General features: G+C 38.7%; 1 protein-coding gene across 1 annotated transcript; it reads left to right on the plus strand.

Moving 5' to 3' along the window:
• Positions 1-9: 9 nt before the first annotated feature.
• Positions 10-16,613, plus strand: VCPIP1 (valosin containing protein interacting protein 1). The gene is made up of 3 exons (XM_018079748.3): positions 10-2,608; positions 7,834-7,920; positions 10,758-16,613. The coding sequence occupies exons 1-3, from the start codon at positions 253-255 to the stop codon at positions 11,627-11,629; spliced, it is 3,315 nt and encodes a 1,104-aa protein (XP_017935237.1). The 5' UTR covers positions 10-252; the 3' UTR covers positions 11,630-16,613.
• The last annotated feature ends 587 nt before the right edge of the window (positions 16,614-17,200 follow it).

The following is a 17,200-nucleotide window of genomic DNA, read 5'->3' on the forward strand; positions in this document are numbered from 1 at the left end:
GACCGGCGCATCTTCTCGGGCACCTGCCCCGACCCCAAATGCCAGGCGCGGCTGTTCTTCCCGGCGCACGGGCCGCAGGGCAGCGGCAGCATCGAGTGCACGGACTGCGGGCGGCGCCACGAGCAGCGGCAGCTGCTGGCCGTGGAGGAGGTGACGGACCCCGACCTGGTGCTGCACAACCTGCTGCGGAACGCGCTGCTGGGCGTCAGCGGCGCCGGCCCGCCCCGCAGGAACACCGAGCTCGTCAAAGTCATGGGCCTCTCCAACTATCACTGCAAGCTCCTGGCCCCCATCCTGGCCCGCTACGGGATGGACAAGCAGACTGGCAAAGCCAAGCTCCTCACGGAGATGAACCAGGGAGACATCTTCGACTGCTCCCTCCTGGGCGACCGCGCTTTCCTCATCGAGCCGGAGCACGTTGAAACCATCGGTTATGGGAAGGACCGCTCCGGCAGCCTCATTTACCTGCATGACACCCTGGAAGACATAAAGAAGGCCAACAACAGTCAAGAGTGCCTCATCCCTGTCCACGTGGATGGAGATGGCCACTGCCTTGTCCACGCAGTCTCGCGGGCGCTGGTTGGCAGGGAACTCTTCTGGCATGCTTTGCGAGAGAATCTAAAGAAGCATTTTGAGGAGAATCTGAGTCACTACAAGGCACTTTTCCACGACTTTATCGATGCGGCAGAGTGGGAGGACATTATCAATGAATGTGACCCTTTGTTTGTTCCTCCAGAAGGTGTGCCAATGGGCCTTAGGAATATTCACATCTTTGGTCTGGCCAATGTGCTTCATCGGCCTATTATCCTGTTAGACTCCTTGAGTGGAATGCGAAGCTCTGGAGATTATTCAGCGACGTTCCTCCCTGGTCTGATACCCCTGGAAAAATGCATGGGAAAAGATGGCATGTTGAACAAGCCGATCTGCATTGCATGGAGTAGCTCAGGACGTAACCATTATATTCCTCTCGTTGGAATAAAAGGTGCTGCTTTACCTAAGCTGCCTAGAAAGCTACTTCCTAAAGCCTGGGGAGTTCCTCAAGACCTCATCAAAAAGTACATCATGTTAGAGGAGGACGGTGGTTGCATCATTGGAGGAGACAGAAGTTTGCAGGACAAGTACTTGATGAGGCTCGTTGCTGCAATGGAGGAGGTTTTCATGAGCAAACACGGTATCCACCCCAGTCTTGTAGCTGATGTGCATCAGTATTTCTACAGAAGGACTGGTGTAATAGGGGTCCAGCCTGAAGAGGTCACTGCAGCTGCCAAAAAAGCAGTGATGGACAACCGCCTTCACAGGTGCCTCATCTGCGGGGCCCTTTCAGAGCATCACGTTCCCCCAGAGTGGCTGGCTCCCGGGGGGAAGCTGTATAACCTGGCAAAAAGCACCCATGGCCAGCTAAGGCCCGACAAAAATTACAGTTTTCCCCTGAACAGTTTGGTGTGTTCTTACAACCCTGCGAAGGATGTGCTGGTACCAGACTATGGCCTGAGCAATTTGACTGTTTGTAACTGGTGTCATGGTAACTTAATGCGTCGCGTCAGAGAAGATGGGTCTGTTTCATATATTGATGGAGACAGAACTAATACTAGGTCTACAGGTGGCAAATGTGGCTGTGGATTCAAGCACTACTGGGAAGGTAAAGAATATGACAATCTGCCTGAAGCTTTTCCTATTACTCTAGAGTGGGGTGGAAGAGTAGTGAGAGAGACGGTCTACTGGTTCCAGTACGAAAGTGACACATCTCTGAACAGTAATGTGTATGATGTCGCCATGAAACTTGTTACCAAGCACTTCCCCGGTGAATTTGGTAGTGAGATTCTTGTTCAGAAAGTTGTCAACACAATATTGCATCAAACTGCCAAAAAGAACCCCGATGACTATACCCCTGTAAATATCGATGGTGCTCATGCCCAAAGAGCTGATGATGTACAGCAAGGACAAGAGTTAGAGTCGCAACTTCCAACCAAAATTATTTTGACTGGACAGAAGACAAAAACTTTGCACAAGGAGGAGTTGAATATGAGCAAAGCTGAAAGAACTATTCAGCAGAACATTGCGGACCAAGCTTCTGTAATGCAGAAACGGAAAAGTGAAAAATTGAAACAAGAGCATAAAGGACAACCCAGGACTGCTTCTCCTGGGGCAGTTCGTGAGGGGCCATCATCTGCACCTGCTACACCAACAAAAACCCCATATTCTCCAACATCCACAAAAGAAAAGAAAATTCGAATAACCACCAATGATGGGAGGCAGTCGATGCTTACCCTGAAGTGCACCACCACCTTCTTGGAACTGCAGGAAGGCATAGCGAGAGAATTTAATATTCCTCCCTATTTGCAATGTATTCGCTATGGCTTTCCTCCGAAAGAGCTTCTGCCTCCCAAAGAAGGCATGGAAAACGAGCCCGTTCCTTTGCAGCATGGTGACAGGATTGCCATAGAAATCCTGAAGGGTAAGGAGGAAGGCAGGCAGGCTGCCTCAGCGCACTCAGCCCATGCTGTGAAGCATGAAGACGTTGCTGTGACCAGTAAAATCTCATCAAAGGATCTGCAAGAGCAAGTGGATAAGGAGATGTATTCGCTCTGTCTTCTGGCAACACTCATGGGTAAGGCTGACTTCGTGTTATACTTTGAAATGGTGTTTTTAAGTAGAAGATAACATTTTTTCAAACTGTAGTTACATACATACATTTTTTTTTCTATTCTGTAATGATGGAGAAGATGAGTTCCTTTCTTAGAAGTGCATTTAACATGCTGTCAGTGACTTTTAAAAATGCATATATGAGGTATATGAGATAGTTCTTTCTTTGCTATAAAGTCCTCTTTTAAAAATTGCTGGTTAGAAGTGGTTGCATTGCCTCTGCTGTCCTGGCTCTCCACTGGTTTTTCCTGTCTCTCATTAGGCACACATCTGAAGTGTATGTGTGAGAGGTACATGCTCTCTTTTTTCCTACATCTCCCTCAAGTTTCAGGAAATAAATTCATAGCAAAGGTGAGAAGGGGATGCTGAGTGTCTGCTCATTGGAAGTTTGAGGACCAAATTTTCACCTTAGTAGTAGGATGAAATCCTGGCATGTCTCTCCATAGGGAGTTGTGTTGGTTTAAGCAAATCGACATGACATTGTCTCCTTAGCTAATCTGCTAATTTTAAATGAAGAGTTGGTCTTTTTAAAGAACGAGGAAAACTATGTTTCAGTTTCTCCTCTGCTTACATTCTGAAATAAATCTAAACATGGATCTGAATCCCAAAGGTGGACATAGGGTTCAAAAGGTATACTTATAAACTATCAGTCAGGTAAATCTTCTAATAATTCAAGATGAAAGGACTTTTCTCAGGTGCCTGTGGTTTTTATTTTCCTTTTTGAACTCAGGAGACCTGGACCTTCGTTTGTGTACTTTCTTCATCAGGTTTCACAGTTCTTGCTGCTTCCTGGCAGGAAGTAGAACAGTAATTATCATACATTCAGCTCTATGAACCATGTTTACAGGTTGGGTTCTTTTTGTGGGAGCCTTCCCTCTTGCTGGAGGGATTTGGTGTGGCTAAAGCACGTGATTGTTTCAGAAATGAAACAATTACGTAATCACCGAGTGGTATGTCAGAAGTTCATCAAGCAGAACTTTGGTTCTTTTCCAAGTGTGATTGTGTTCTCCTGTGTCTCTTGTAAGACAAGGTGCTGAATCACTACTCACCTCGTCACACTGACATTTACACCCCAGTTCCAAAGTGCAAGAAAAGGTTAGGTTTAAAAGTTGTCTTAATTTTGAGATTAAACTTAAAAGAGTGCTTTCCTGTCTGAAGGAAATACTGCTGAAAGTATAGTTATTTGCTTTTGCCTAAAAAAACTTCAACATGCTTTAAAAGTATCTCGGTTACTTCAGCATTAAGGTGTATCATTTTGCAGATACTTATCCATAGACTGTGAGCTGATCTTGTATGCAAGAAACAATTTTTGTCTTTGCCTCTCACTGCTGTTAGATTCTGCTTTCAGAGCACAGGTTAGAATAGAATTTACCTCACCCTTCTCTGACTGCATCCATTTTGCATTACTAATAGAAGTAAAAGTGGCAGCAAGGGATAAACCAGTTATAAAACTTTATGTAGCTACTGAATAAGATGCTATTATTAATTATATCATCACTTTTCTCCCTGGGTCTTCATTCTCCTTTAAAAATATTTGCAGAAAAAAATCCAGTTGCCTGATTGTTTACAGTTGTGATTTTTCAATGGGTTAACAAACTCTGAGAAGCTTCCTAAGTCCTTGCACTTTTTAAAAAGTTTTGGGGTGGCAGTTCCTCAGGGTGGTATATTCAGCTTTTCTGGGACAAGAAGCCTTAGTGTTTCCCAGTGACATTTCTGTACTGCTAAAAGTTGTGGTGCAAAGTTCTGAGAGTTAGCTTTGTAACTTTTTAACTTTTTATAACTTTGTTCTGTTAAAAGGACTCTTGTAATACAGTCATATCAGAATGTGTAGGGAGGAGATGATGTTGAAATAGCTTGCTGGGCCAGATACAATTTCCTTTTCTTTTCCCCAATTGTCTTTAGTGAAAGTGTGTCTTCAAACATCCATAACTGTTCATTCTGGATGCTTAGAAGCTTTTCTTTCATACAGAGTCTTCTATAGGCTGAAATACTTCTTTGTATTTCGGTTACTAAGATTTTTCTTTTCTGGTCTCAGCTAGTTAACTTATTAGAATTTTAGATTGTGTTCTTTAATTTTTCTGTATATAATTTAAAAATAAGCCCTGGGAAATTAGATACTGTGATTTTCGACTATTTAACATATTATGCATGATTTTTTCTAAAGCTTTTTCTTTTTTTAGCTCAAGAAACAGAACTCTATAGGGAAAAGACTAAAGGAATTGTAATTTTACATTAACATATTTAAAGTGTTATATTTTAAAACAGATTTAATTACGTCCATGCAGAGGCACTGTGGATACGTGTGAGCCAAGTATGATGAATCTGTTTTGAGTGGTTTGTTTTTCATTGATGAATTCATCAGCACACAAAAATCAAAATAGCCAGGTTTAAATTAAATTTATTAATTGGTACCAGGATTTTCTTGGAATTAAACAGCTTGTTTTTAAAACCTGTGTTTATCAGCTGAGTTTTTTATTTGTTTTGCACTTCTGTGTGTTTTCTCTGCTGTATGAAGTGACAGTCTTGGGCTTGCAGCAGGTGCAGACTAACCTACACCAGCAGAAGAGGCGTATTTGTGGGTAGGATAGTTTTGATTTGTTGTCATACCTTAATGTTCTGGAGTTGGAGTCTGGTTTGAGGAAGTGTGTACTGGAGCAGGAACAATGCAGAGAACATGATCTCTGTGACAAATGTAGTGTCTTGAGGGAGTTTTTAATCTAACTAAATGATCATCCAAATTAACTTATGACCTATAAACATCTCACTGCCATGGCAAATAAAACCAAAACAAATGGTAAAACCCAACTAACAACAAAACTGCAAACCTCAGATGTAGTTTAGTTGAGTCACACAGTTCCTCTGATCTGGGGAAGTCCAGTTGCAGTTGTGGGGTTTTTTTGATCTTCCAATGGGAGATCTCTGTCAAAACAACCTGGTTAGTTTGTATTTCTTTCAGTGGCTGATGCTTTTGTTTTGTGAGCCTTGCTCTCCATGCTTTCCTGCATGTAGTCCTTGTTAGTGTTGCATAAAAGGCTAACTAAACAGTGGTACTTCCCTTGTGCAAAGCTTTAAAAATCATGCCCGCAGCAAATAGGGAATCTTTGATTGGAAAATGTCACTAATGTCTAAAACTGGACTTCTTCTTTGTGGAAGGAAAGGGAGCCCTTCAAATAATAATGGGTTGCTCGATGCAGCAGTAAAGGAGTCCTTCCTTAGTATGGAGTCAGCCACTGTTTGGCTGCTGTCTGTGGCCTCTGTAGGCTTGGGTGGACTGACAGCCGTGTTCTGTTACGTGTCAGTGTAGTGGTTACTTTGATTCCTGTGGGCAGTGTTTAAACCATCAGGAAGACTCAGAAGAGCTGCAGCAGTGATGCTTTGGAGCTATTGTGTATAGGGATATGCATTTCAAATTGTAAATGAGAATAAAGATGCAGGTAGCAGTGACACAAGACCTCCTTCTTCAGTAGACCATGGAAAATAAGAAAGAAGAGTAGTTGGTTTACTACCTGGATGTTCTTGCTAGGAAGTGAAGGCCAAATTTGTGAGCTTGATGTGCAAATGAATGCAGTGAGCCCAAGCATATATGATTTGAGGGAATGCATTCAAAATTAATCGGATTGTGTAGGCCTCCTCTCTTTAAAAATGTCTAAAGACAGAACATGATGAATGTGCACTGTACCTTTGTAAGGGAATGGGGACCTGAATAATGCCTGAAGAGGAGAGGTGAGTGACAGAATTGTGGTGGGGGAACAGATGAGCAGGGGAGCGTACAGAGTCCCATGCCTCCCATGCCTGTCAGGGAGTGGAAACAAAAGCTGGAGAGTGGCTTGAAGGGGTTTAAAGCGTGATGTAGCATATAATGCCACTGTCATGTGGGTGAAACATTTTCTCACCTGAGGCAGGTGGGACAGGAAAATAGCCACAGTTACCATGCCGTAAAGAAATAAAAGGAACATTTCAGATGTGCCATATATTCAACATGTGGAAGCTATTAAAAATAGCTTTTTACTTTTATTTTGCTTATAGCAGTAAGCAAAGAAATATTGCTGGCTAATATTTTGCAGCCTGACACATTCCAGCTATTTCTATTGTAAGCATTTAGTACATCCAGTTAACTTTAGTTGAAGATTTACATTCTCCAATCTTAATAGAAATTTGAGACATATGGTTATTGAGATTTCATTTTCTAAAGAAGGGGGCAAGCTCTATTTAAAATACCTCAGTATGTTCCCTAAATGTTTGATGTAAAGTGGGAAAAGCAATTTTTTTCTGAAAATGTGTATGCACAGTAGTTGCTTCTGCATCAGGAGAATGGAATTTATCAGTACTTTCCATTTGCACTACTTTGACAGCTGCATTACATATCACTTCTCTGAAGCAGGTAAGTGGTTAACAAAATAAGGAAATGGGTATAGACAAAAATGCAGATCTGAACTGATTGAGCAGGTTCTATTAGGTCACTGATACTCTGTCACTGTAAACCAGTTTTTCTGTTCCTTGTATTCCTCTCCTTATATAGTCTAGGTTGTTTTTTTTTCCTTTTTTCTCTCAGCATCATTTAAAGTTATCGCATTTGAATGCCATTTTTGGCATCTTTGAAAAATGCCAGTTACACAGGGCTGCTGGGGCCTTGTTGTTGATGTTTTGTTTCTAACTCTTAAGAAAAGCAAGGTACAGACACAGCCTCTATGCAGCTGCCTATGTGGACATTTGTGTCTCAGCTGCAGTATGAAGTCTGCTCTGTGGCAGCTGTGAAATTGATCTCTGATTTTTGAGAAGGTGTAGAGATAGAGAATTAAGGTTTTAATGAGCAAGGGTATGTGCTTGAATTTTCGAAGTATGTTAGTAATTTCCTAGTTTAATGTAGAAAAGGTGGGTAGGAAGGGAATGGAGACTGGTGTTTAGGGCCTGGCAAAGAACCGGGAGCTGCAAATTTGGATCAAATCAAATTTAGGAACCTTTGTACTAGAACATGTAGGATATTTGACTGCAGACAGTAGTATGTTTTTCTGAAAGTTTCTCAAGGTCTTGAGCTCCTGTTCTGTGAATTTGCAGTAAAAATTCAAATTCTTAATTGCATAGGAGAGAGTGAGGACTCAGCTTTTGATTCAAGGAGTTACATTTTCAGCCATTGTCTATAATATTAAAATATGACTGTTTAATTCTAATGGTTGTGTTTGATTTTTACAGGAGAAGATGTTTGGTCTTACGCAAAGGGGCTTCCTCAGTTGTTTCAGCAGGGTGGAGTATTCTACAGCATAATGAAGAAAACAACAGGTATTTCTGGGGTTTTTGTTTATCCCTTCCTCTGTTTTCAGATCCTGCAAACTGTAAATTGGTATTGAATCACTTGTAAGCATAAATGTATTTTTATTTTATTTTATTAGTCTGGTACCTTTTCATTCTTATAATATTGTGGAACTTCTTATGCTCCCTCAGAGAGCCTAAGACTAGGCAATCTCCCTAAGCCTACTTCTTTGAACTTAAACCTCTTATTTTCTGAATTTTTTGCTTCCTGAATTGTACAAACAATTTTTTTTTTGGTGACAGAATGACCAAAATAAGTTAATAAGTTTTTAAAAAAAATTCTTTTCCCCCGTAAAGATCAAATAAAGAGAAAAACATGGGACCTGTTGCTGTTATACTTTAAAACAGTTACTAGAAGGAGTTTATCTTTCTAGTGTGCTTCTTGTTAGATATTTTGCTGCAAATTTTAAATTTAAAAGGTTGATTAAATTTGTCTTTTATATTCGTAAGGTGGTGGTTCAAAAGCAAAGCTATCCATCTCCTTCTTCCATTGATGAATATCACATCTTGGGCTCTATGTAGAATAACCAAGCAAGTAGTTAGAGTATATTTTATTTTTTTCACAAATACTGCCTACAAAGAATAGTATATGTTTCTTTAGAGAAGAAAGTACCAATCAATTATTTTCTCTCCTTTAAAGTTTATTTTCTTGTTGAAATTTTTACATTCATAGTTTAGCTCTTGTGGTTTCATCTATTGTAATGATTCCTTTACTTCTTTCTTACTGTCCAATTTGTTCTTTGGCAGTTTTTTCAACCTTAACTTTATCTTACTTATTTCTGGAAACAGGTATTTTACCATGTAATTTCTGTTCTCTTTGCAGTAATTAAAATGGATGGTATATTCAATCCCACCACCTCTCACTCAATTATTAGCCTAGATAATAGAATTAGTGTGCAAATGTCTTACAGCAGATCTGTTTCCTTTTAGTATTATTTCTTTTACTGTGCTTGTAAAGACTGCTGTGATGTTTGTGGCAAGTGAATTATAGCTCATACATTGCCTGCTGGAAAGGGCATTTTTGACCAATTGATAATTAGCCAGAGCTGAGAACTTGAAATGAATCCATGGGATTTATAACCCAGCTGGTCATTAACTTACAGAAAATGTCTGACTTACAAGTAATTTTTGCCAACTGACAAGGTAAGCAATAAGGCTGTGGGAGATGACAGTCTGTATGTGACCATTTCTACGTATGCAGGTGTTTTACACTACCTTGGTAGGTAGAATTTCTATTTCAACATTAACACACTACTACAATTCCAGTGTGCAATGATCTGACTAATCTTTCCACTTAAAGAAGCCCCTTACCTATTTTTAATATTTTAGCTAATGTAATAATGCAGCTATTGTCCTGGACCTTTGGAACAAAGCTTTTTATCAAGTGTAGGTACTGTTAATCAGTTGAAGTTTGATTTAATAGATATTGTTTAAGATCTTTGAGATTTCAGAATTGCAGTTTCAGAGGCAGTTTTGCTCTATCACAGGAATTGTTACAGCTCCCTCTTTGCAAATGACCTGGTAAATTATGTACTTAAAATATGTTCTTCAGGCTGAGTTAGACAGGTAGGTGTTCGAGGGTAAATCTTGTTCTGTGTTTTGGCTGTTTTGTTATTGGCTTCCATGAATATATAGAGAAGGAGCTTCATGTCTGAAGCTCTTGAAATAAAATCCTATTTGTAGATCTCTGCAACTGTGCAAGTGCAAATCAGAAGCTGTGGTGGATGAGTGAGACTGGTCAGTTAGTTCATCAGTATGAAAACAGTTCAATAACATTTCAAATTATTGAATGACCTTTTTCATTGATGCCCATAATACTCATTTTGAGTGCACTGTATTGATAACACAGAAATCGAATTTAGTTGATGTGTTTCTTCCCTTCTGAATAATTTCTGATGGTTTTCTTCAAGAATTTTAAGAATGTGAGGAAAAATCCCAATAATTTACCTACTCCTGGCACCTTTTAAGCAGTGTTGTTTTCATTGTAGCTCTCCTTGCATAGCTGATGGAACTCAAGTGAAGAGAGTGGTTGCAGCCAAGTTTTCATCTGCAGATAGCTTTTAACTCACAGGAAGCCATCATCACTGAAGTGATACCTTATTGCTTTACCACAGCCTGTATGGGACGGAGTTGAAAGAGTTATTTTGTGGTTTATGATGATAAACTGTTAAAAATGAATGTTGTCCATTTTTGACACATAGAATCTTCAGAACTTAAAATTATCTAGTGAACTTTCTGTTTTTACAGATTGGTCAAATTGTAAGTGGGACAATGAAACAAACAGCAGATCAAAAATATTATGCCTTATGTTTGTTCTGTAAAGGTTAATAGTTATAATCTCCAGGACTACTCAACATAGCTTGAAACACTTTTGTTTATCTAGCAACACTTCCTCTCTGAGAAAAAGACAAAATACCAAATTTGAAATTCCTCAGGCTTAGCAATTGTTACACACCCTGAAATCCTACTACAGTTCTGACTAGTATGGAAGTGGTCTTAGATAGTACTTCTACAGATAGTGTTTTGAAATGTGCTCCTTGGCAGTTTTCTGGTTTTGGTGTTTGTTTGGTTGATTTTGTCTTGTTTTGGGTGGGAATGTGGGATGGTGGTAGTGATGGGGTTTGGCTTGGTTTGTGTTACTGCAGGCATATTCTATTTCTTTAACTTCTGTTGTGTTAGGTAATAACTTTCAGTGTGGGGTTTTTTTACATACTTGGTTCAGTAAATTTAAATACAATAATTACTGTGTGTTCAGAGCATGCCTTAAAATATGTTAGCACTTTGAATAACTTTTTCTATCTTTATAGGTTTGGCTGATGGCAAGCACTGCACTTTTCCACATCTGCCTGGTAAAAACTTTGTGTACAATGCAGCAGAAGACAGATTAGAGCTGTGTGTGGATGCTGCTGGGCACTTTCCAATTGGTCCTGACGTTGAAGAGCTGGTTAAAGAGGCCTTAAGCCAAGTGCGAGCTGAAGCTACTTCAAGAAGCAGGGAAGCGAGTCCTTCGCACGGAATGCTGAAGCTGGGTAGTGGTGGAGTAGTGAAAAAGAAATCTGAACAACTACATAATGTAACTGCATTTCAAGGAAAGGGCCATTCCCTAGGAACTGCATCTAGTAGTCAACAACATGATCAAAGGGCCAGGGAAACACCACTTTTAAGAAAGCATAGCACAGAAACAGACTTCAGTCCTTCCGCTAAAATTGAGCCTTCTGTATTCACAGCTGCTTCTGGTAACAGTGAGCTTATCCGAATTGCTCCGGGAGTTGTGACAATGAGAGACAGCAGGCAGCTTGACCCCACTCTGATTGAGGCACAGAGAAAAAAGTTGCAGGAAATGGTCTCTTCTATTCAGGCTTCAATGGATAGACATTTGCGGGATCAGAATACAGAGCAGTCAGCATCAGTTGATGTATCTCAAAGAAAAGTAGAGGCAGTGAGTTCAACTGCTAAAGCTGGGAGCTTTCAGGCTGGCTTACCCGAATCATTTTCTGCACCAGGTGGTACTGAACACTTGAATACCGAATCAACTGATGGTAACATGGTGAATTCTGTGGGAACAACATTCCCTGCGAGGTCTAAAGCACAAAAGGGAAATTCTGTTGAGGAGCTTGAGGAGATGGATAGTCAAGATGCAGGAATCACTAATGCAACTGAGCCAATGGATCACTCTTGATAGGTTAAAATCTAATAAGGGTAGAAGAAATTACTGTTCAAATGTAATGTTTATTGGCTGGGCCACACAAAGTGATTAGTTATTAAATCTTGTATGTATGTCAAAGATTATATCATCTTATTCAGTGCATGATAAGCGTGTGATTGGCAATAGCTTTCAATATTACCATACTGCTGCCCAGGCTGGCTCTGTTACCTGTAAATTAGTTATTAGGAAATGCACTGAGATGAATATCTGCTGTACATGTGGGTTCTTGAAAATTCTTTGTAATTTTTAATTCCTTAAAAGTCTTAAAATTTAAGCCCATGCAAGGTTCCTACCATGCTAGTTTAAGGTTTCTGGAAAGGCTAGAACAGGCAAAACTAGAAATTTGACAAAGTTAATTCTGTCCCAGGTACTTAATTACAGTCAGAAATACACTATAAACACGAATTATACATACATTTCAAAAAGCAACTGAAACTAAATGCCTGCTAAATTTGATAATGTAGCATATACAGTACTTTTAATTACATTGTGCTGGCACTTTCTCCAGTTTAATAACTTTTTCATTCATACAGCTGTTTACGCCTCTCAGAAATCTTGGAATGTGTGTGACTTTAGCAAACTCTAATTTCTCCATATTGTCAGTTTAAGAAAGTTAGTAAAAAGGCTACTTACCATATGATGAAGATAAAGTGAATGTGGTGTGGTTATGCATGGCTGTCTGAGCCAACACAACCATTTTGGTGCTCTGTTAGTAAGTGATAGCACATCTTTATTTCCTCCCAAATACCGAGGTAGTCAAGTGCTGTGCAACTTTTAAGACAATTACAGGAGAGAAGTTGGCAATTTCAATAAACAACAAACAGCAAATCCATTTCTTTTAAAATACTTTGATTACTAGCATTGGTTGGAAATGGCAAAAATTAAATAACAGCTGTCCTCTTAAGAGCAAATTAAGAATTTATTGAAAGGAAATTACTCTAACATTACTCTACATTATCCTAAAGTGTTTGGGGATAATTGAGCTTTTAGAAGCTCAGTGTTTACTCTGTGGGAACAAGGAATACATGCTGTTTCAGTGTCCATAAAGACTACCCACCTCTCTCAGCCTCACTTCAGTTTGTGATGCAGATTTCCCTGCATCAGTGATAATATAACTGGTATCCACTTAAGTAGTGTGTTCATCAGACCTGTAGTGCTAGTTTTTAAGAAGCAGCCACTGTGCTTGCTCCCTAAGGATGGAATGTGTTTCTGATACTGCACTTTGCTTCCTACCTTCATAGTCATATTTAAATGCACTATTGTTGCTTCCTCTCATGGTAAAATAACATTGAATGGATGAAAGATGTTAAATACAGCTTCAAATTAATTAACAGCATTTAAATACTGAAGTCTGTGTTTGTGCACATGTGGGTTTTTACCAGTTCACTAATGTGGTTTGTGTTGTATATGTTTGTATTCAGAAAAGTCTCCTCACTTTTTACATTTCTAGTCACTTAAACAGTTCTAACCATTAGTATGATAAAATGTCCCATGAGGAAGGATTTATTTTTGTATGTAAAACTGAAATGAAGCAAGTCACTAAAGTAATAGCCCCTCTCTTTTGTCAAGGTAAATTAAAATGCCTCTGTTGGTTAACTTTTTATGTAGATGGAACAAATACTTTATTATTTAGTACACTACTTAGAAGTAAAAATTAAGGAACACCTTTTCACAAATAAATGAAAAATGTTAAGATCTCAAATTGCTACCCAGTAAGTTAGCAATTTGGAAGCTTGGAATGTATGAAGCAGTTGGCTCACCAGAACTGACCTTGCTGATGCACTGATTAACTGGCAGGGCTTATTCAGTGAGAAACAGGATGCACATGCAGCAGCTGGAAGCCTGCCATGACTTCTGAAAACATTTAGTCTCCCATGAATCAGTCTAGCTGGCTGAGGGCTACATCTGTATAGAAAATGTTGAGCAGAGGCTTGTGCTTTGTCACAGTGTGAAGCTTCAAAAAGTATATCAGTGCATGTTCCTGGGAAGGAGTTTAAATCAGGAGAGGTTGAGGGGGAGCAATGTCCTGGATCTCTTGCAGTTTAAACCCAGTAACCATCACTTTGACAGTTTTAACCTTTTCTTTAGAAAAGGTTATTTTTTCTTGGCTGAAAAAATTATGGGCAGTGTATATGAGAGAATTTTAAGTCTGAAATAAATTGAAATATTTATTGTACATCGTCCTTAGTTCAGTGAAAAATGCTTACTTCTTTCATGCCATTCTGGTAAGACTACAGAAGTTTGTGTGCCTTTTACTGTGTAAAGAGGAAGGCTTGGTTTAGTTTTGACACACTTCCCATTTTAGCAGTAATTTGACATTTTTCTTCTTAACTAAATAGAAGTAGAAACAGATAATAGCTCTATTTGACTCACCCTTAGTATTGTCTTGGGCCCACTGGAGTCGTGTAGTTCAGAACTCTCCAGTTCCTGAAAAAGATGGTCTCAAAGGAATGGTAAAATGGTGTCAGTCACAAGATCCACTGGTCTGAGTTCCTCTGGTGTAAAGCAGGATTGTGCATGTTTCTTTGCAGTGTTCTTATTTCATGTGGCTTTCCCATGCGTTTAATATCAGTGGTTTTGAGAAAGATGGCTTTTGATACTCTGAAGTGAAGCTAAACTTCATCTACATGCCGGTGCGATGTGTGACTGTACAGGAGAAGTGAAATAAAGAACACCAAAGTGCAAGTTGGAACAGATGTTTCATTTGATTGTTAGCAGTGGGTGCAAATGTAAGTTGAGACAAATCTGTGTGCCTGTCTTAGGAGCACCTGTGTGCTTAGATTTCCCTGTTAGTCAGGAAAATGGTGATGGGATATGAGGGCAAGGAAGACATTGACTCATTCTGGACGTGAAGATGTGTCAGTAGGACTTCTCAAATGTCAAGAAGGGTGCCCTTTTCTCAAAAAATAAAAGTAACCAACCCAAATTCCTGCTACTGAATTGCCTGTGGAAAGAGGCTGTGGTTCTAAATTCTCTTTGAGTACCCACCTGGATTCCTTTCTTGTCTAAAGACCAACCACCTTCTACACTGTATCTCGTGTCAAAGAAGACACATTATTAGAAAATCCTAAACTTTACTATGGCTTAGTACATATAACCTAAAGGAAAGATGTTACTGAAAATCCAGGCCTCTTATGAAAATAAAAAGGGAAATGAACTTGATTGCTGATGAGCATATGGGAAACCTCAGGAGAACAGATCAGTTTTCCAGGAAAATGTAAGACTTTTACTACTTCAAATGGCTGGCTGCTTAGTAAGGTTGAATTTTTGATAGTGCAGTTTCTCTTTTTTTTTTTTTTTTTTAAATGAAATCAAAGAAATACATTTGGGATGTCTTCCCTGTTGTAGTCACAAAACTGCAATGGGCACTGTTGGCTTTGTGAGTCCCATATAGTTTACTAGTCTTGCTGGCTACAAAGTGTGAGCTAGACATTGCCTCCGACAGAACACTCCAGCAGAGGCAGAGAGGCACAGTGCCACAGGGCTGTGTGCTGACAGCCCTGTGCAGCAGGCATACTTTCAAGACCAAAATACTTTATTTACAGTCTTAGATAAGGTAGAGTCTGTTGTCACTGTCACAGGGTTAGCAGAGTTGCTTGCTACTTTTTCAGTGCACTGAAAATGCCAGGTAATAAAATTCACAGTATGCTTACAATTGGGAGAGCGATGCTCGGTCTGAGTTGTATGGAAAATGAATGATTTAAGAAGATGCCACTGTTATCTCTACATTTGTTTGGCTCCCATTTTCAAAAATCAGAATCTACATGCTTTTGTAAAATAATAATATGAATATGAATACGAAGTTGATCTTTTTGTTAACCACAACAGTGAGTGGTTTCTTTGTTTTGCTTGTGGATATCAGTTTAGCTTCATGAAGAAGTTGCTTAAGATCTTTAGAATGCAGGATTCCCTCTGAGCCCTTATGCCTGTGGTTGAGCAATAAAAGGCTGAAACAAGAGTGGTATTTTCAGAAATATTTTATGTTCAATGAAGATTATTGCCAAGAAATGAAAGAGTGCACTTTTAGGAGGGAATGCTATTTAAACTGTATAAATAGGAATTAAAATAGTGTATATATTTAGAAAAAAATCTTTTTAAAAAGTGCTTTACATGTTGAATTAAAAATAAATTAGCATAGAAGCTATACCATCTTCACAGTACTGGCTGTTATCCAGCAAGGTTTGGTTTGTTTTATTTGTGATTGCTGTACTAATTATATTTGATTTTTTTATCTGTAATGTAACAATAGTGTATTATAACAGTATATAGTGTACTATACTACACTTCACTGTACAGTATTTGGAATTTTCTTTGATTGCAATATTAAAACTATACGTTAAAACATCTGTTTTGGTTTTATCAGGTGCAACTTTTATCTAGACTTTCACACATTAGCTTGTTTAATTAACACTGATTTGGCTACAAAATGAGTGAGTTGAAAATATATTCTAAGTTCTGCATATAAATCGCGTTATACTTGCATACATGAATCTCATACAGAAGTTGAAAAGCTGGTACAACTCTTAGAAAAGTAAAATTTGATGTCATCCATTTTCCTTTAGTAATGCTTCTGTTTAAAAGAAACTTCTTGGAAAGAAAGCTCTTTAAGGAACAGTGTTTCTTTGACCTTGTACCTGTTCTGAATATTTCATTAAACAAATAGGACCTCTGAATTTGAGAGATTTCTCAACAATATATGTTTCCTGTATTTGCAAACAAAATGCAAGATCTAATTTTTTTTCCCAAAGTTATCACCAAGAGGATGTAGAAAAATGCTGATCAAGTCATATATGACATTTAAGATACCTTGCAATCTGTGATTTGAAATGTTGGTCAAAATGTATTCAAAGCAAAATTTTACTGTGTGCATGTAATACTCAAGTATGAATGGTATAATTTGGAAGAACTAGGCTTTTGAAAATTTGGCAATACTCAAAGATGAACATATTGACAACTACTTAAAGTATTTCTGTGCTTTTTCCACCAGCTACATGTGGTACTTTGTTTCAAAAAGCGGCTTTAATCAAAACTTTTGAGCCTAAAAAGAAGCCATAAAACCCATCTGCAAACCCCTGTGTTACTTCTTCCTGTATTTACTGAAAGGCTTTAATTCCAAGTGTGCTAGCATTAAAGCATTCTTTAAAATGATGAGTGTAAATACACGGACTTAATTTTGATTGCATGTTGTATCATGAAGAATTGAAAATTATCCTTTGGAAGATTTGTATTTCAAAAGCTTAAATGCTTAATGCTAAGCTAGAAATTTGCTCATCTTTATTAATGCTGTGATTATAATGTGAGCCAAAACCAGCACTGAACGTATGAAGCAACAAAGTTAAGTGTGTTTTCAAAGTGTTTTCATTTTACTTCTGCTATTAATTGTATAGTCTTAATATCTGTCTAAATTTTTATGTTAGATTAGAGTTGTTGGGTTTGAGTTGTTGGTTGTTGTTTCTTTGTTGTTTTTTCTCTTTTTTTTTTTTCATATATATGTCCATAGTAAATCTGTTGTAGCATCCCTGCAAAACCCCAGCTTCCTTTCAG

The sequence above is a fragment of the Manacus vitellinus genome, unplaced genomic scaffold (assembly GCF_001715985.3).
Source record: "Manacus vitellinus isolate BGI_N305 unplaced genomic scaffold, ASM171598v3 scaffold_1_pilon, whole genome shotgun sequence".
Taxonomy (NCBI): domain Eukaryota; kingdom Metazoa; phylum Chordata; class Aves; order Passeriformes; family Pipridae; genus Manacus; species Manacus vitellinus.